Source organism: Lutra lutra, chromosome 1 (assembly GCF_902655055.1).
Source record: "Lutra lutra chromosome 1, mLutLut1.2, whole genome shotgun sequence".
Taxonomy (NCBI): Eukaryota; Metazoa; Chordata; class Mammalia; order Carnivora; family Mustelidae; genus Lutra; species Lutra lutra.
In genome coordinates, this window is record NC_062278.1 from 11,575,223 (window position 1) to 11,594,731 (window position 19,509).

Consider the following 19,509-nt stretch of genomic DNA (forward strand, 5'->3'; position numbering starts at 1 on the left):
AATGTAAAGCTTCTTGTTAAATAAAGTTGCCAAATAAACTATTTTCTAAGAACCAATTATCTAAAGACTAAAATTTTTCCAATTATTTCTTTCTACAACTACAAAGTCTGGGTTAAAATAAGTTCTCAGTTTATCACAAAAACTTGAAAGTCACATTAAAATGTGTTTGACTAAACCTATTTACAACTATTTTTTCCACCTCTCAAATTATAGCACACTACTTTCAAACTACACTTAGAGAAAAATTTCCTATTACCAACTGTTAAAATTCCTTTAAAAATACATATTATATAATTTTTTAAAAGATTTTATTTATTTATTTGACACAGAGAGAGATTACAAGTGGGCAGAGAGGCAAGTAGAGAGGGGGGGGGAAGCAGGCTTCCTGCTGGGCAGAGAGCCCGATGTGGGGCTCGATCCTAGGACCCTGAGATCATGACCTGAGCCGAAGGCAGAGGCTTAACCCACTGAGCCACCCAGGCGCCCCCATACTATATAATTTTTAATGACTATTTAATAAGCCTATTTATACAAGAAGCAACATGGCACTGGCTCTGGAATAGACAGTCTGCTTTCAGATCCTGAATCAATTACCACTCACTAGATGAATGAACTTGGTGAAATTACAGACACTGTTGTCTCCTCGAGTTAGGGGACAAAGTGAGTTAAAACATACAAAGCACACGGAACAATGCCTGGCACATAGTAAGACCTCAGCAAATGCTGGTGATTGCTTTTACATACATAAAGGGCTGAACAACTAACATAAAGCATCAACACGAAACTTGAATTTTATCTCATCGCACCCATGTTACATTCTAAATAAAAATAGCTTTTCCTTCAACACTCTTCTAAAATTACTAAAATAATCTTAACGTCTTCACTTTAAAAAAAAAAGTCAGTGCAGGAAAGAAATTCTTACACTCCTTTACATTTAACCCAAGAACACTGCACATCTGAAAGAGAAAATAGCTTTTCTACTTTACAACTAGACTAATTTACTCTAATGCCAGTATCAAATTAGATAAATTTTACTGATCCCAGAAAAGCTGATCAGAAACACAGGCCACTAAGACTATGAAAAAAAGTGAATACATAACAAAATCCATTCCAAAGCAAAACAATTTTCTATTTCTTATTTATTATCCACCTAATGCTAGTCAGCTAAGTTATACTTAAAGAAAAAGTTGATACAGTCATAAATCTAAGTAGAGCTGAAATCTATGCTTTTTTTTTTTTTTTTTTACCATATCCTAGATCAAAAATTAAAAAAATGAAAAATAGGGGCGCCTGGGTGGCTCAGTGGGTTAAGCCGCTGCCTTCGGCTCAGGTCATGATCCCAGGTCCTGGGTTCGAGCCCCACATCGGGCTTTCTGCTCAGCAGGGAGCCTGCTTCCTCCTCTCTCTCTGCCTGCCTCTCTGCTTACTTGTGATTTCTCTCTGTCAAATAAATAAATAAAATCTTTAAAAAAATAAATAAATAATAAATAAATAAATAAATAAATAAATAAATGAAAAATAAAAACCCATAACCACCCCATTTCCAAAACAGAAGACAGATTGTTCAGGGTTTTTTTAAGATTTTAGTTTTTTGACAGAGACAGACACAGTGAGAGAGGGAACAGAGCAGGGTAAGTGGGAGTGGGAGAAGCAGGCTTCCCACTGAGCAGGGAGCCCGATGCAGGGCTGGATCCCAGAACCCTGGGATCATGACCTGAGCCAAAGGCAGACACTTAACGACTGAGCCACCCAGGCCCCCCAGAAGATAGTTATTTTTATGGGTGATCATAGATCTTTCATTTCTAAGCATCAATTATTTAAATAATTCCCGAAACACTAAATACCAAAGCAATGATTCCTCTCCATTCATTGTACTTTTAAGAGGAACAGATGCAAAAACAAGGCCATCTCTGAGCTTGGGCTTTAAAAATAAAACCTCCCAGGGTTTTAAAATTATCACAAATTTGGTCCAGCTCCTGTACCTTCCCAAAATGGACATTTACACCATTGTTCTATGAAAACCCACATTCAAAATCCTGATAGGGAGTCACTACAAAACTGAATCGAATCAAGTTATATTCCACCAACAAAGCAATCAAGTGTCAATGCTCACGTTTCAGTACAACTGTATTTTCAGATAAGACAATAAGGTCTTCAGAAAATAAACTCAAACTTACTGAAGTTTTAGAACTAGTGAAGATTTTTAAATACCCTGCAGTAAAAAAATAATATTAACTACTTAAAAATCTTTAAGTTTTTGAGACAGCTGATTATCTCCAGCTTACCTGGCTTATATCGTAGTTCTGTATCTAAGACCCCAGAAAGTACTTCCTCTATCTTCTGAACTATTTCTTCATTTGGGAGGCTCCTGGCAGAGGCAGCTGCATCACCTGCCTGGTTTCCTTCATTAGGTGTATTTGTTTCACCATTGAGCTGGCCTTCACTCCTTCCACTTGACAAGAAAAGTTATCAAAATTCATTATTACTTTTACCACACCATACAATGAATATTTATAACTCAGCTCATTAAAATAATCTGACATCGTTCATACATTTCACCATTTTTTTATTTCTTTCAGATGACACTCCCCACCAACCATCCTTCCTTCACCCTATCTACTTAAAATAGGTACATTTTCATTTTTACATACTTCATTTTCAGAACTATTAAAGTTAACGGAAAAAAAGCTTTAAAACAGCTTTCTAAACCTTTAAAAAATAATAATAAAATAGTACCAGAAATCTAAACTGATTTAGATTTGGGTTGCTTGCATATTTATCTCAGGGGAGAAAAACTGTGACGATCACAATCACAAATCCAAAGAAAAATATACCACTTAATATACATGGTACAATACACCATTCTAACATTATGATAGAAGCTACAACCACAATAAAACCACATCTGGGCATGGAAAACAATCACCATAAACAGTATCAAGGAACAGTTACCACAAACATATTGAGTAAAAAAGGGTAAATTGTAGCCTCTGATCAATTTTAGACTGATCAAAATTACTGAAATACCATATCAAGTTTAAAAAGAAAAATACATTCATACAATTTTTACCCACTGATCAAGAATCCTGGTATTTTTCTGGCATTCAAAAAAACTCATGGGAAACAAGTGACATTTTATTTATGGTAACAATAAATTATTATAGTAAATTAATATGCATTTTCAACTCACAGGGCTAGAAAAATCTTGAAATGAGAAGCATGTCATTTACCTAGTCATTTTTACTATTTTTTGTCTAAGTAAAATTGATTTTGTCTAAGTAAAATTTCAACACATTCAATTTAATTAAAATTAGCTAAGAGATCAAACAATTATGCTCCACTACCAGATAAAAGTCTGAATGGTCAAAAATAAAAAAAAATTTCAGTAGTTAACTGTTGTTTGAGAACACTTGGTTTTCTAACATGACTCGCATAATAATAATTAACATTTACTATTAATTAGCCATGGGTCTACATTTCTTAACTCATTTAATCCTAACACAACTCTGTGATTAGCACTAACATTCTGATTTTACAAATGAGGAAAATGACACACAGAGAAGGACCTAACTGAAGTTCACGCAACTATTATGAGGTGAAGCTGGCATTCAAAACCATCTCCTACGCTTAACCACCACAGACAAATAGATAGCTCTTTACTACTTAAATGTCAGCCTCCTTACCCAAACTGATACATGTAAAAACAGATGAGACAATATGGCAAATATAGCTCACTAAAATGACAAGCCAAATTTTGTTTTTAGATTAATAATGTATTACATACTATTTAACAAACTAAATATTCCTCTAAATTTACCTAGTTTCTGGAGCTCTTTTACACTTTTCCTAAGCACTTACACATACACGATCACATTAGTAGAGCTTGAATTTGATACTCAAGAGAATTACAACTTTAAAGTCTGTAAGAAAATAATCATCTTAAACCTATCAGATATTTATCTGTTACTGAAAAAGGAAAAAAATTTCAAACCAACTAAATAGCCAACAATACATTCCTACAACAGAATTCTATGAAGCCCTAAAAAAGGTCCCAAAACAACCGAGAAAGTGAAAAAGACAAACTTGTTCACGATCAGGTGAAAAAAAAAAAAAAAAAAAAAAACCCACATAACAAGATCACACTTCACAAAATATATGCATCTGTACACACAAGGAAAAAAATGAAAGAACATAAAGAACATTATTATGTGTCTCGTTTATTCAAAGATTTTTGCAATAAAACACTTGTTTTCCAAATACAAAAACAGATTTTTAGAAGATATAAAAAGACATTACAGCAAGCAAACACAATCATCGTTTGAAACTATTAAAGTTTTCAGGAAAATCATACTCCCTTTACCTCCAGACTTCTCTCATCATCTAAAAATCACTAATATATATAACAAAATTTAAAACAGCAATGAAATGAGTATGATTCCCTACTTAAACAATATACCCCGCAAAAATAGTGATTTTAGCTGTACTACATACCACTGCCCCAATAACGCTATGTTAATTTCAGCGCTTCATTTACAATTGCGTTTTCAAATTCACGTACTGCTCTTCCTCTAGACTTTTAAAATATATCTAGCAAAAACATCTGAACCCGGAACAAATATTTAGGTTCTATAAAGCAAAAATTCTCCAAGACAACCACGAACACAACATGACCAACACCATTTTCCTTTCTAATAAACAGCTATTTCTTTGGAAATCTCTTCCTGTTCAAATTTTGTGGAACCAAAGGTAAACTACGCAAAGTCTAAGAGCAACGGCAAAAGTAGCGTGTTGGTCATATATGTCAGTTGGGGCGAGAGCAGCCCCCCCAAAAAAAAAAAAAAAAAAGACCTAAACACAAAGCCTACTATCCCCTTGCCAAATTGGGAAATTAATACTAATTCAAAGTCCCCTTCAATCCTCACATCGAACATTTCGTCAAAGTACCTAACATTAATTTGCTAGCTGCCTTAACTTCAATTTCTAATCCATTAGAATGCTGCCTGGTAGAAGCCACTGGACACCAGGGCCCGAATAATCTAATTAAAGAATCCCGACCCCCAAAAGATCTGAAGCGTGCAATAATAAAGCGGATTTAAGATTACTCAAGAAACGGCCGTTAGAGACCCTTTCCGGTCATAGGCACCGGCCGGCGAAATCCGCGGAGGCGGAGAGGGGGAGGGGAAACGCGGCGGCGGCGGCGGAGCTGAGGAAGGAACTAGGCCCGTCCCTGGTGGACAACCAGGCCTACAAGTAGCTTAAAGGGAAGAGATTACCAAACGGGAAAGAAAACTAAGCATCTTAACTCGGTTCTATTAGAGGGAGTCTGAGGTTACCTCAGAAAACGCGAAGTTCCTCGCTGGAAAGGGAGGGAGCGGATGGGGGGGGGAGGGCCCGGAAAATGGATCCCAGGCCCAGGCGGGGCTGTAGCGGGGCCTGAGGCGAGGAACGACGGCGTCTCTGAAGAAAGGTGCCGTGGAAAGCTACACGGGGCCCTAGCGGTCCCTTGGGAGCAGAAAAGTCTGGGAAGCGTTTACCTGGAAAGCTCCTGTTGAATTTCCCGGAATTTACTGACCACGAAAGACCTAAAAATCTGCTCGATGTTGGTCGCCATGGCGTCCGCTCCGTTCTCTCAACTCCTCCTCGCTAGTCCTCCAGGCTCCCAGCATGCCTCGGGAGGAGGCGCAGCGGCCAATTCCGTCTCTCGGCGTCCTGATTGGCTTCTGTGGGAGCGTCCAGACTGGCACGCTCCGCCGCTGGGCCAATCAGTGAGCACGGCCCAGTTCTCCTCCGCTGTTTCTGAGCGGCTAGGGTAGAGGTGCTGACGTTTGCGCCGCGCACGACTATGTCCGCCATGTTAGTGACTGACGCAGGCGCCATTACAGGAGAAGTCTCTCTTGAGGCGACTGTGTCAGCTTAAGTTGTCGGTTTCTCAACAGTGTTTTGGGAGCCTTAAGAGGCTTACTAAATGCTCAAGACTATAGAGCATGAGAAAAGGAAGAAAGAAAGGCTACGTGGCTTGATTCGAGGCCTCCGCCGTTTCTGGGTGGCGCCAAGTTGTTTTGGCAGGGAGATGCATCCGGAAAAAGCATTAATCAACGCCCGCCCTCACTGTGGTGCGAAAAAGAACACGTTTTTACCCCCATTTTTTCTTCCCCATGGCATCTCATTAACGCTTCCCCCCACCCTTTTTTTAAGCACTAGGCCAGAGGTCTTAAGCGGCCTGCCGTCCAAAGCCTGGTGCATTTCTAGTCTCGTCGGGATACCAAGCGGGTCAGGAGATTCTCCGCAGTAGCTGGCCAGCTCTGACTCGTTACCAGCACACAATTAGCTAATCGTGGGTTTAGCATTTCGGAGCTCCTCTTCCACAGAGCTCTGAAGGCTCCTGAGGAGGAAGAGAGACGTTACGTGGCGCCTAATACTACAGCGATAAACGCGCAAGGTCCTGGTAGCTTTACTGCGGAGTACGCGGAGGCCGCGCACAAGAGCCAAATGCAATCACACTTGATTACCTCGCGGCGGCCACCACCGGCCGCGAGCTGACCAATGGGGTGGTGCAGCCGGCGGCGGGGCGGGGCGGGCGGGGAGAGGCGCGCGCCGGATTGCGCGGGGCCGACTTCCGGCGCGCGACGGGAGCCCGGGCTGTGAGCGCGCCGACAAGCGTGCGAGCGCGAGCGGTCGGACCGCCCTGTGGAGGTGCAGAAGCCCTCTCCGATTTTAAGTAAAGTACGTTTATGCTTTGATTTGGGGGTTTAGTGTCAGGAATGGGATGAAACTGTAGAAACTGGTTTGGCTGTCGGAATTCTGGTCCTGTTTTTAAACGCCGTGGGTGGGGGTTGGCCATGTGCTTTTCACTTCTTTTAACTGAGGTTTACGTTGGATCTTCCACTTTCCCCGCCTTGTAAGATGTCGGGCCTGGTACCTTTATGCCTTTTTTAGGTCGTAAGCCTAAATTGCATCTTTTCTGTTTATGCACTCAGTCTGTAGCAGACTTAGTCCACTTTTGTCATTGGTTTCTGCTTTGTGTTACTCGCCTGTGTTATTCACCAAGCCCTTCGCAGAGGCTCTACCTGGCTCTAATTCTCGTTTTAAAGTTACCCAGTTAGATGACTGAGGCCCACGAAGGTTAAGTTCTTCATCGAATCCCAGCTAGTAAGGAAGGGGCAGTCTCACACCGAACCATAGCGCTTTGGAGGCCGGGCCTCCTAACCACCCCTCGAGTGGATTCCTTCAGGCTGAGGGCTAACGCTATTTCTGTGATCCGCTATAGGAACTATGACAATTTCCCTTTAGTGCTTCTCCTATTCAAACTAAGTGTATTTTTTCTCTAGATTTCAGGAAAAGCCTGTTTATTTCAGATATTTCAACACACGTGGCAAATCTTTTCTGCTAAAATAGCTTTTGCCTCTCTGAGACAATTTAGCAAAATTTTAGCAAAAATTTTTTTTCTTCCAAGTTTTCAGTGATCATAATCTCAATTGTTAAAAGAGCATCTGAATCACGATTGCACACAGCGGGAATCGAGGCTTTACTTCCTCTTAGATATGTGTCCTACAGCGAGTTATTTAACATGATTGGACCTAGTTTCTGCTCTGTAAAATGAGGTGGTGATAGTACCTACCTCGAAAAATTCTTAGATAAGTAAAATAGTTTGTGAAAAGTATTTAGAACAGCATCTGGCACAAAGTAAGTGCTCAAAAATTGTAAGTTTTTTGTATTATCAGCTTAGATTTAAGTATAATCCTGGCATCACACAAGAAGTTACTGATTGATTTTCTGTTTTCAGTTTGCCTTCTACTTGATGAAATGCCTTCTAGAGATTAGTAAATTAGTAAATACCAAAATTAGTAAATTAGTAAATACCAAAGGGTATTCCTTTGGCTTTTCTTTTCCATTTAGTACTTCTTCCTGTCCCTAATGTATGAGTTTATATAAAAGTAAAAGATAGGGACGCCTGGGTGGCTCAGTGGGTTAAGCGTCTGCCTTTGGCTCAGTTCATGATCTCAGGGTCCTGGGATCGAGACCTGCGTCAGGCTCTCTGCTCAGCGGGGAGCCTGCTTCTCTCTCTCTCTCTCTCTCTCTTCCTCTCTCTCTGCCTGCCTCTCTGCCTACTTGTGATCTCTGTCTGTCAAATAAATAAATAAAATCTTTTTTAAAAAAAAGGTAAAAGATAAAATATAAAAACATTTACTACTGCTGAGTGTCAGAAATTGTATTAGCTGTTTATAAATGTCATTTCCCAAAAAATGTCGTTTCAGTTAACCCTTAATGTAGCCTCTTAAGGCAAGATCTCCTATTTCCATCTTTTAAGATGTAAAGAAATTGAATTAGAGATCGTAAGAGCTTAGCCAAGGTCATACTACTCACTTGAGCTAGGTGTTGCATCCATCCTGCTAAGAATCAAATGCCAGAGCCAAAGAAAGACCTGTTCCAAGTTTGATTTTGCCTTCTCTACCAACTTCCTAACATATTACACTGACTTCTTAAATCAGGAGTCAGCAAATTATGGCCATTGTACCAGATCCTTCTTGCCACCTATTTTTGTACATTTCACCAAATAATTTTTACATTGTTAAATGGTTGGAAAAAAGGAAGAATGATATTTTTATGACATGTGAAGATTGTAAGATCCTCAAATTACAGTGTCCATAAATAAACATCGTCATGCTTATTCTTTATAAGCTTCTGGTAGCTTTTTATCACTTAGAGCAGAACAGAGACAAGCTATGATCTACCTCCCACTGCCTAGTTGTGTAAGGTTTTACTGGACATTGCCATGTTAGTCCATTTCTGTATTGTCTGTTGCTCCTTTTGTGCCACAGTAGCAGAGCTGACTTGTTACTATAGAGATTATATTACTCTCAAAGGTGAAAATATTTACTATCTGGTCCTTTACAGGTCCCAGTCTAAATATTTCTTTCAACTTATAACTTCAGAGTCTATTATTTGTAGTATCACAAGGCTTAAAAGCAGGTACTTGAAATTTGGGGTCTAAATTTGCAATGTTAGGACTCATGTTTAACAGAGGCTTGATGATTATATATCTATAAAGGTGGAAAAGTGAAGCCTAAAGAATGATTATTCATAGGTTTTTGGTTTTTGTGTTTTACACCAGGTTAGAAGCTAAGTCACCATTTCATTCCTTAACCTAGCTGTAGGCCAGTCTTCCTCATTTTTAAAATACCTCCCTTTGGGCGGTGGAACATGCAAGAACATGCAACTCTTGATCTCGGGGTGATGAGTTCAGGACCCACGTTGGGTGTAGAGATTACATATACATGCAGACCTCCCTAATCTTTGTGAAGTATAGTCATCCTCAAATTATGAGTCCTAATTTTTCACAGATGAATCTTTGGAATGTTTAAATATTTAGAAATCACAATTTCTAATGTATGTGCATTCTAAAATAACAACTCTGGTTTTTTTCTACAGCTTTTATTTCCCTTTTGGATTCCTGCTTTGCAGAGAGAGCAATGGCAGCCCGAGTACTTGTAATTGGCAGCGGTGGAAGGGAACACGCACTGGCCTGGAAACTTGCACAGTCTAATCATGTCAAACATGTGTTGGTTGCCCCAGGAAATGCAGGCACTTCCTCCTTGGAAAAGATTTCAAATACTGGTAATCACCTTTTTTTTTTTTTTTTTTTTTTTTTGACAGACAGATCACAAGTAGGCAGAGGCAGGGCGGGGGCGGGGGAGCAGGCTCCCTGCTGAGCAGAGAGCCCGATGCGGCTCTATCCCAGGACCCTGGGATCATGACCTGAGCCGAAGGCAGAGTCTTTAACCCACGGAGCCACCCAGGCGCCCCTGGTAATCACCTTTCAATGTGGGGAGTAATAGTTAATAATAGTCGATAGCTATGCAAATTTGAATGTTTTCCTTGACTTTAAAATTTATGTGGTAATTAGAATACTTGCCTTATGTTGTAAATTTTAGGTATCTTGTTGTTCAGAGTATGGCATTTCTTTATCTTAAATTAGTTTAAACCTTACAAAATATACCCATTGAAAAAGTCATAAGTGCCTAAGGTTAAAGGCAATTTAATATACATTTTTAGAAATGAAAAGTTGAGCAGTGCTATTAAATGTAAATTTTGGCAATTCTGAGTCCTTAATAGACCTCAGTCTTTATCTCTTTCACTTGTAAAAGTGAAAAAATGATCAGTTCTTATGCTACATTAAATTCTTCAGTGGCTTCCTGTAGTATTTAGAATAAAACTCAGACTCCAACTCCTTAACATTCCTTCCAAAGCCCTTTACAATCTGGCTTCTGCCTGACTTTCCAGCCTGATATTTTATATCCTCTGTTTTCTTTTCACTATGTTCTGTCCAGGCAGTCCCATCAGTTTCCCAAACAGAGCTGCCTTGAATTTGGTATTTGTTTGTTTCCACCCCTAACATGACTGGCTCCTCATCATTCAGGTCTTAGTTTATCAGTTATCCCCCCAAAGAGGTCTTTCCTAAAGTTTTTAAGTAAAGCATGCCCCCCAATTCATTTGTTTCCAGTCATGAACTATTATATGTATTTACTTTACTTTTCTATTGTCTGTCTCCTCTCTTCATTTCCTCTCTAGAACATAAGCTCTAGAATGTAAGCAAGGAACGCTTCTGTCTTGTTTTTGCGTTGTGTACACCATGCCTATTACCCTATATGGCACTTAATATTTGTGGAGAAAACATAGATCCAACAAGCCCCAAATTGGGAGAAAATAATTGCATGCATAGTACCAAAAATAATAAAGAAAAAGATAAATAAGAAAGTATCTGCTTCCCTGGGATTTTAGCTTTGTAACAAAGGTGAGGTATTATATGTGTTTATTGAAGAATTGATACATCCTATCTAGATATAGTTGATGTGGTATAGGCCAGCCCGTGAAAATCTCCCAAGATTGCCATGAGCCTGCTACCACTTGGAGCAACAGGTTAGGTGTGTCCTTTCTCTCTTGCCACTCTCTGTTGTACAGAGGTTGTTGGCTTTGCTCAGCCCAGTTGTGTTTGCAGGTACTAACCCAGAGTGCATGGTACTCCGTCCTTAGCCTATTCAAGCAGCTTCTGTAGCTTGAGAACTCTACCATTTCTGCACTTTCCCCAACACATCACAAATGTCACAGAGTAGTTTACAACTTCAGCCAACTTCAGAATGGTGGTGCAGATACAGCGAAGCAGGAAGGTGCCTGTAGAACCAACACAGTATGTGGTTGGTCCTGCTGCTAGTTACTTCGAATTCCATCGAGAAAATTTTCCTGGCTTGTCAGTCAAAGTAAGCTACGTTACTTCATTCAGGGGGCACCTGGATAAGCATCGAACTCTTGATTTCCACCCAGGTCATGATCTTGGTCATGAGATCAAGCCCTGCTTTGGGCTCTGCCGGTAGTTGACTTCTCCTCCCCCTCTGCCCTCTGTGTGCCCCCACCCCACCGTGCTCTCCCACACACTCTGAAATAAGTGTCTAAAAATAAGTAAATAGGGGTGCCTATGTGGCTCAGTTGGTTAAGCAGCTGCCTTCGGCTCAGGTCACGATTCCAAGGTCCTGGGATCGAACCCCGCATTGGGCTCCCTGCTCAGCAGAGAGCCTGCCTCTCTCTTTCCCTTTGCCTGCCGCTCTGCTTACTTGTGCTCTCTCTTTATCTCTCTGTCAAATAGATAAATAAAACCTTAAAAAAACCTTAATAAACAAATAAAACCTTAAATAAATAAAATTGTCATTTAGTTCTTAGCTTACCCATCTTTGCACAAAGACCCTTCCAGCTCAACCAGATACAGTATCTCAGTTCACCTGATATTATCAGATTTGCCTAATTTGTTCACACTTGGTTTGGGGGTTTTTTTGTTGGTTTTTGTTGTTGTTTTTGCTTGCATATTTATTACCAAACATTCCCATATAAGCATCCTAAGCATAGGGACTCTGTGTTAACATCTTAACTTAGTGACTAGCTCAGTATCTAGGACATGGTGGTTCTCAGTAAATCTTGAGTAAATGACATTAAAAGGGAGTTTCTGAGTATATTCTCTGGGACATTTTTTTGTTTATAATCAATGTGACATGAATACCATGGTCAAGATAGTACTTTAATATCTCTTTGGAAAGCTTCCTGGTATTTTCTTCTACCTAGCTATAGTAATCAAGGACTGAGCCTCGTTGGTTAGACTAATGCAGTAGGCTCTAAATTTCTCATGGTACAACTATCATCTGTACTCATAGAAGAAAAGCAATAGTTAATAAGCCTTTCAAAGTATAGTACTTATGTTTTAGCATGACTGTTAATTTAAAGGATGTTTGTATCAAGTGAGGTGGGGTGTGTTTTTTCTATTCACAGCCATCTCGATCAATGACCACACAGCCCTTGCTCAGTTCTGCAAAGATGAGAAAATTGAATTCGTAGTTGTTGGACCAGAGGCACCTCTGGCTGCTGGTAAAGTTCGTTTTCTGTTTATTGTTACAGTATATGCAAGCCAATAGGAGCTTAGAGATCATCTAAGCCAATTCAATTTGGGGATGAGGATTTCTGCTATCATACAGCATTGGAAAAAGAGCTTTCACCTTCTTGAAATTTACAGAGTCTCCATTTTTTCCATGACACATCAATAACGTGATGAATGAAAGAGCAAATTTGCAACTGTGGAAAATATTTTAAATGTTTATATTCTGCTCTGTTCTGGTATCCAGTTAATAATCATATGTTTGACTCTAACAAATAACTTTTGCTCTGTTTGAATCACATGTTAGTAACGTTTTTGTTCATATGCAGTAGGCAACATGAGAAACTTATTCTCTGCCACTACTCATCTGCCTTATGTCAATGTAGATTTAGTTTAATCCTGATTCTTCAGAGTCAGAAGGCTCTGCAGAGACCTTGGTTCACCTAAAGCTGCTCATTTCTGTCCATAGGAATTGTTGGGAACCTGACGTCTGCAGGAGTCCAATGCTTTGGTCCCACTGCAGAAGCAGCTCAGTTAGAGTCCAGCAAGAGATTCGCCAAAGAGTTTATGGACCGACATGGGATCCCAACTGCACGGTGGAGAGCTTTCACCAAACCTGAAGAAGCCTGCAGCTTTATAATGAGGTAGCTAAAAGATTGCCTGTGAGGGGCCATTGTTTTTTTAGAATATTTAAATACACAGGTCACTTTTGTGTCACAGGTTTATAATATGATATTCATGGCAGAAAAACTCATGCTGTGTAGGTTGCCCTTCTCCAACGTCAAAGTAAAATGGGACCCTGTGCATGTGTAGTTGTACAATCTTGTGGCCTTGCAGAAGAATATTTTTAACATTACTGAGGAGTTTCTAGGGGAAAAGATACATTTGGTTTAGCAGTCCTGCACTCCTTATGGTCAAACAATAAACACAGTGGCATCTTACAACATGAAGGATGTTGATTCTTTCATAAATAATTAACTGAATTGAAGAATCATCACTTGGCCTTCTGCCATTGCCACTTAGATCTAAATCTTAAGACCAGACATTCTTGTTCTCTGTTGTATCAAAAATATGAAACAATGAATGATGGTAGACACATGCTTTTGCCCTTTTTTGGTTGACACTTACCCCTTTTATCTGTTATGTTTTCCTTTTAGTTGAGTCAATTTCATTCTTTATTCATTCTTCATCCTACAGGGTTTCTTAGACAATGAATATTATTATTTCCTTGTAGCCAGATGCCTTGGGTAAGTAACAATTTTGTTACTTACTTTGGGTAAGTTTCTTTCTAGATCTCCAGTCCCACCCAAGAGAAGAAATTACCAAGAACAGTTTCTTCTGTGTACTTTCAAAAATGACTTGTATTTTCATGCTTATGATGGTCTTATACAGTCACATCTTCTATTGGAATGAAAGTATAATTCACTACTTTGTTCTTAAGGATCCTTCCATGCTTACGCTATACAACTGCTTTTGTCTTCCAAAGTTGTTGCCTGTATGATCTCATTATAAGTGAAAAAAGCAAAATTGTATGTACCATATGAGCACAACTATAAAGGAATAGGTAGGGAAAAAATCCCGGGGGGAAGAAGTGTATCAAAATGGTGTTGGTATAAGTAATTCTTTTTTTCTGCTTTTTGGTGGTTGCTATAGCACATCATTACATTTCAGCACTTGAGGCTTTTGAATTTAAGGATTTTTTGGATGTTGAAGATTACTCTGTCTTCACAGTGCAGACTTCCCTGCTTTGGTTGTGAAGGCCAGTGGTCTTGCGGCTGGAAAAGGAGTGATTGTTGCCAAGAGCAAAGAAGAGGCCTGCAGGGCTGTACAGGAGATCATGCAGGTAGGTTGTTCCTCTGGAAAAGTCACACTGTGCTGGGTACTCCTTAAGTTTATGAAATGTTGCTCAAGGGAAGAAGAACCTATCTAGCAAACATACGGGTAAGTTTTTTATAATACCATGTATTATAATGCATGTCTATAAAAGGGTTTTTACAGATCTCTACTGATGGCTAAATCACTATGCTGTTCTTTGGAAGTAAGTACTAGCATGCTTTGCTGTCTGCTGCAGAAAGGTAGAAAATCCTCAGGCTACAGAACATTCAAATTCTCAACCATCCATGGAAGCAAAAAGTATTTGTCCTTGGTGTCCCAAGTCTAAGAAGCGAAGCAATGAATTAATACACTTTTCTTTTACTATCCCTCTTGATTATTCTCCCTTATAGAAGTCTATTTTCAAAGGCATACTCTAGTATAAGGTTAGCAGACAAGCATATCATAATTATAATCAGACATAAGAATTAAGTGGTAAGGATGAATATATCTTTTTTTTTTTTAAAGATTTTATTTATTCATTTGACAGACAGAGTTCACAAGCAGGCAGAGAGGCAGGCAGAGAGAGAGAGAGGAGGAAGCAGGCTCCCTGCAGAGCAGAGAGCCCGATGTGGGGCTCAATCCCAGGACCCTGGGATCATGACCTGAGCCGAAGGCAGAGGCTTAACCCACTGAGCCACCCAGGCGCCCCTGAATATATCTTTTTTTTGTTACATGATTGGAAACTAGAAAGCCAGATCCCCAGAAGAGTGTTAATGATTTGTTCATTTCATCTCTACCAGTGCTGGCTCTGCATTATTGCCACGTGTCAAAATAGGAAACATTCATATGGGGCGCCTGGCTAGAGATTACTAAGCGAATAAATAAACTTTTAAATAATTAAATAAAGTTTATTTATTTAAGTAATCTCTACACCTGTAGGGTTCAGAGTCATGACCCCAAGATCAAGAGTCACATGTTCTTCCCAACTGAGCCAGCCAGGCGCCACAGATAAATAAACTGGGGGGGAAAAAGGGGAAACATTCATATGTTCCTTTAAGGCTCTAAGAAAAGGAAAAGGAAATTACAATACTAGTGAATTGGTTCATAATACAAATGGTGAAAAATGACAATAGCTCATTGAGTAAATATTAAGAGCCTTTTTCTTTATTTTTTTTTGTACAAGGATAAAGCTTATGGAGCAGCTGGAGAAACAGTTGTCATTGAAGAACTTCTGGAAGGAGAAGAGGTGTCTGTATGTATATCCACCTTTTTGGCTTTTCTACAGTAGCAAAAGCTATATTACCTGCTTTGAGAGCCCCAGAAAGACATGATTTGTTTTGGTTGCTTCATCTGAAGGCATAAACCCAACACTTACAAAGGAATTTGTGTATGTTTAATGTTTTGGATGCAAGTGAAAAAAAAAACTTACCCTCTTTTAATCATGCCCTGTATATCAGTAGAGGACGTGGATTTTTATCCCATATTATTTAAGGGGGGTAAGGTTGAAATACTTCACTTTGAGAGTAGCTTGACCTTTTTTTCTAACTGGCTTAAAAATTATAGATCCCTCAGAAATTGAGTATACAAGATGTTTTGATTCTTGCTATAGATAGTTTAGGCTTATTTATGTTTCAACTTCCTTTAAAAAATTTTTTTCCCCTGGGAAGAGTTAAGGTTCATATGGTTCCCCTCATTAATTTTTTTTTTTTTTTTTTTTTTTTTTTTAGATTTTTTTTATTTATTTATTTGACAGAGAGAGATCACAAGCAGGCAGAGAGGCAGGCAGAGAGAGAGGAGGAAGCAGGCTCCCCGCTGAGCAGAGAGCCCTATGCGGGGCTCGATCCCAGGACCCTGAGATCATGACCCGAGCCGAAGGCAGCGGCTTAACCCACTGAGCCACCCAGGCGCCCCAATTTTTTTTTTTTTTTTTACTTTTTGCCATTTAATAAGTGGACTGTTTTGTTTTCTCTACAGTGTCTGTGCTTCACTGATGGAAGGACCGTGGCCCCCATGCCCCCAGCACAAGACCATAAGCGATTGCTGGAGGGAGATCACGGCCCCAACACAGGGGGGATGGGAGCCTATTGTCCAGCACCTCAGGTACACTCAGAGGCACAGCTAAAGTTCAGTAGTCATTGTTTAAGTCATCTCAAAGAGATCTTGGATCATACTTTTCTGTTTTCTATACTTAATATTACTAATCAGCAATTTGGATGTCCTGTTAAATGAAAACTATCTCTTCTAGTGTCATTCTAAAACAAACCTTTTCTAAAATCTGAAGAATTAAGTTGTGTACGGGTTGAACAGATCCTTAGTTCCTGCTCTCTACATGCTATATTTAAGCCATGAGAGCCAATTAAAGTCTAAAATTTTTTTTTAAAGATTTTGTTTATTTATTTGACAGAGAGAGATCACAAGTAGGCAGAGAGGCAGGCAGAGAGAGAGGAGGAAGCAGGCTTCCTGCTGAGCAGAGAGCCCGATGTGGGGCTCGATCCCAGGACCCTGGGATCATGACCTGAGCCGAAGGCAGAGGCCTTAACCCACTGAGCCACCCAGGCGCCCCCTAAAATTATTTTTTATTCACCTTTAGATCTCACAAGGCCCAGCACATAAGTGCTCAATAAATGTGTGTGTGCGAAACTGAGATGAATTGAGAACCAGGTCAGACTAATTTGTTTTTATGGTCTCTGTAATTCATGGTGGGTACATAAAGTATGTTTCCAAACAATTTCTGGACAGTTTTTATAAGAAATCTGCATTGGGTGTCTTAGAAGTAGAACTAATACTTCAGAAACTCACCCATTCTTTGCACTGAGGATAGTCATTTGTTATTTATGCTGATAATATAGTGTCTTATACACATTTTTCTTAATTAAAAAGATTAAAAACAGGATTTACTTTAAGCTATAAGTATTAAAATTGCTATTTGGGAAATGTAATTTTAGTTTAAGAACTATCTCTAGGGATACCTGACTGGCTTAGTCAGTGGGGAATGTGACTCTTGGTTTTGGGTTTTTGAGTTTAAGCTCCACATTGGGTATAGAGATTACTTAAAAATAAAATATTTGAAAAATAAGATATTTTTCAAAAAATTTTTTTCTAAGTCTAATTTTTACAATTAAATTTGTAAACTCAGATTCTTTTTTGTTTTTTTAAAGATTTTATTTTTTAATTTATTTGTCAGAGAGAGAGCGTGCGTGCACAGGCAGGCAGAGTGGCAGGCAGAGGCAGAGGGAGAAGCAGGCTCCCTGCCGAGCAAGGAGCCTGATGTGGGACTCGATCCCAGCACACTGGGATCATGACCCCAGCCGAAGGCAGCCACTTAACTGACTGAGCCACCCAGGCGTCCCATAAACTCAGATTCTTTTTCGGCTTATGAAATAGGCATAGAATATACCAGAAGGATACAAAAGGGTCTCAAGGTGGTAGAGGAACTTTTTTCATTTTTATTATTATGTCTGTTTGTTTGTTTGTTTTTAAGATTTTATTTTATTTACTTGACAAAGATCCCAAGTAGGCAGAGAAGCAGGCAGAGAGAGAGGAGGAAGCAGGCTCCCCTCCCCTCCCGAGCAGAGAGCCTGATGCAGGACTCGATCCCAGGACCGTGGGATCATGACCTGAGCCAAAGGCAGAGGCTTTAACCCACTGAGCCACCCAGGCGCTCTATTATTAAGTTTTAGAAAACTATTTTTAGTGAGTTTTAAGTGTGTACATGTTTGAAAATCTCTAGATTCAGTAGAAAAGGTGATTTAACATTTAGTGCTGCAACGGCAGCGAACACTGATCAGTAAATACATAATCTAGCTTCTGCTTATGATAATTTTTCTCAGAGGTCTTCTTTCCTATTTTGTAACAATGAGACGGACTACTTACTTGATAGAATCAATGTGAGGGTTTTAAAAGCTTATGAATTTAAAGTGCTCAGCCTGTCTGAGGAAGTAAAAAATAATAGTTCTCACTGTCCCCTTTCATTGTCTCATATAATACTGCTTATAAGATGGTTTTGTTTTTGTTTTTTTAAATACCCAGTTACATTTAAATGTTCCTGTATGTTCCCCAGGTTTCTAAGGATTTGTTCCTGAAAATAAAAAATACCATTCTTCAGAGGACAGTGGATGGCATGCAGCAAGAGGGTATGCCATACACAGGTGAGCACTCTGGCGTCATGGTGGACGTTATTCTTAGAGTGACTTTACACCTTGATAAAACTTTCCTGGTTTCTCTTTTTTCACCACTTTTTAATTGACCACTGTTGTGACTTTTGCCATAGTTAGTACAGAACCTCAAGTATTAGTACCTTAAATTCTAATTTTCAGCTGCAGTGTGTTCATTATAGTTTGGTTTTGGTTTTGTTGCTGTTCCTTTCCCATGCAGGTGTTCTCTATGCTGGTATAATGCTGACCAAGGATGGCCCAAAAGTTCTGGAGTTCAATTGCCGTTTCGGTGATCCAGAGTGCCAAGTGAGTAATAGTTAAAGATAATACAAGTGTTATTTTGTAGATGTGTGTTTTCTAATCTCAGGATTTATCGGCCTTGAAATAATTACCTTGAAGGAATATATGCAAGTTCTGCTGGTACCTCAGTGAATACATCGTCTAGAGAGAACTAAAATTTCTCAGCTGCCATGTTGATCATGTTTTTCCAGGTGATCCTCCCGCTTCTTAAAAGTGATCTTTATGAAGTGATTCAGTCTACCTTGGATGGCCTGCTCTGTACATCTCTGCCTGTTTGGTTTGAAAACTGCACTGCAGTAACTGTCGTGATGGCAAGTAAAGGCTATCCGGGAGATTACACCAAGGGTGTGGAGATAACAGGTGAATATCCGAGAACAAAAGTGGAATTACAGAGTGACAAGTGACCAGCATTACGGTAGGCCTTCCTTCCAGGCTATGCTCTGCTCCTTTTAGGGGCCTAAGGCCATCAGAAACCTTTCAGGAGTTTTTTAACCATGTTGGATGAGGGTATGCAAATATCCAAAATTACAGTATTTGAAAAACTGCCATCCATGTCCCTTCCTGCACAAGGAAGACCTATATGGGCCTAGCCAAGTTTCCAGAGTACCACTCAGTGTGCCTTTTTCTCTCCTGTCCTCCAAGAGCCCTGATAATAGAGGGAACTCAGGAAAATCAGCGCATCATTAGTAGAAACTACATCAGATAAACTTCAGAGGCATAATCATAACTAGACACCCCACCCCCACCTCCTGTTTGCAGCGTACCCCATAGTCACTTGGACGACAGAATTAAAACAGTTTCAGAACTCTTCTGTTTCTCTTTATA

The 19,509-nt window shown here is 39.6% G+C and overlaps 2 protein-coding genes across 10 annotated transcripts in view; one reads left to right on the forward strand and one right to left on the reverse strand.

Annotated features, from left to right (window-relative positions):
- SON (SON DNA and RNA binding protein) overlaps positions 1-5,690 on the reverse strand; it is a 32,506-nt gene extending 26,816 nt beyond the window's left edge. For all 6 annotated transcript variants that reach the window (XM_047720525.1, XM_047720534.1, XM_047720549.1 and 3 more), the window contains exons 1-2: positions 5,535-5,690; positions 2,286-2,452 (exon numbers count right to left, since the gene is read on the reverse strand). In XM_047720525.1, coding sequence (XP_047576481.1) covers positions 2,286-2,452; positions 5,535-5,611 — 244 coding nt within the window. In that variant the 5' untranslated portion in view covers positions 5,612-5,690. The remainder of the gene's footprint in view (positions 1-2,285; positions 2,453-5,534) is intronic.
- Positions 5,193-19,509, forward strand: part of GART (phosphoribosylglycinamide formyltransferase, phosphoribosylglycinamide synthetase, phosphoribosylaminoimidazole synthetase) — a 34,528-nt gene continuing 20,211 nt past the window's right edge. Inside the window, exons 1-10 of one of the 4 annotated variants that reach the window (XM_047720630.1) lie at positions 5,193-5,289; positions 9,430-9,615; positions 12,313-12,408; positions 12,885-13,059; positions 14,147-14,258; positions 15,414-15,482; positions 16,205-16,330; positions 18,291-18,378; positions 18,605-18,690; positions 18,876-19,044. In XM_047720630.1, the coding sequence (XP_047576586.1) occupies positions 9,471-9,615; positions 12,313-12,408; positions 12,885-13,059; positions 14,147-14,258; positions 15,414-15,482; positions 16,205-16,330; positions 18,291-18,378; positions 18,605-18,690; positions 18,876-19,044 (1,066 nt within the window). In that variant the 5' untranslated portion in view covers positions 5,193-5,289; positions 9,430-9,470. Of the gene's footprint in view, positions 5,290-6,590; positions 6,724-8,264; positions 8,416-9,429; positions 9,616-12,312; positions 12,409-12,884; positions 13,060-14,146; positions 14,259-15,413; positions 15,483-16,204; positions 16,331-18,290; positions 18,379-18,604; positions 18,691-18,875; positions 19,045-19,509 lie in introns of those variants that run through there. The other 3 variants (XM_047720624.1, XM_047720622.1, XM_047720629.1) reach the window with 3 other exon arrangements.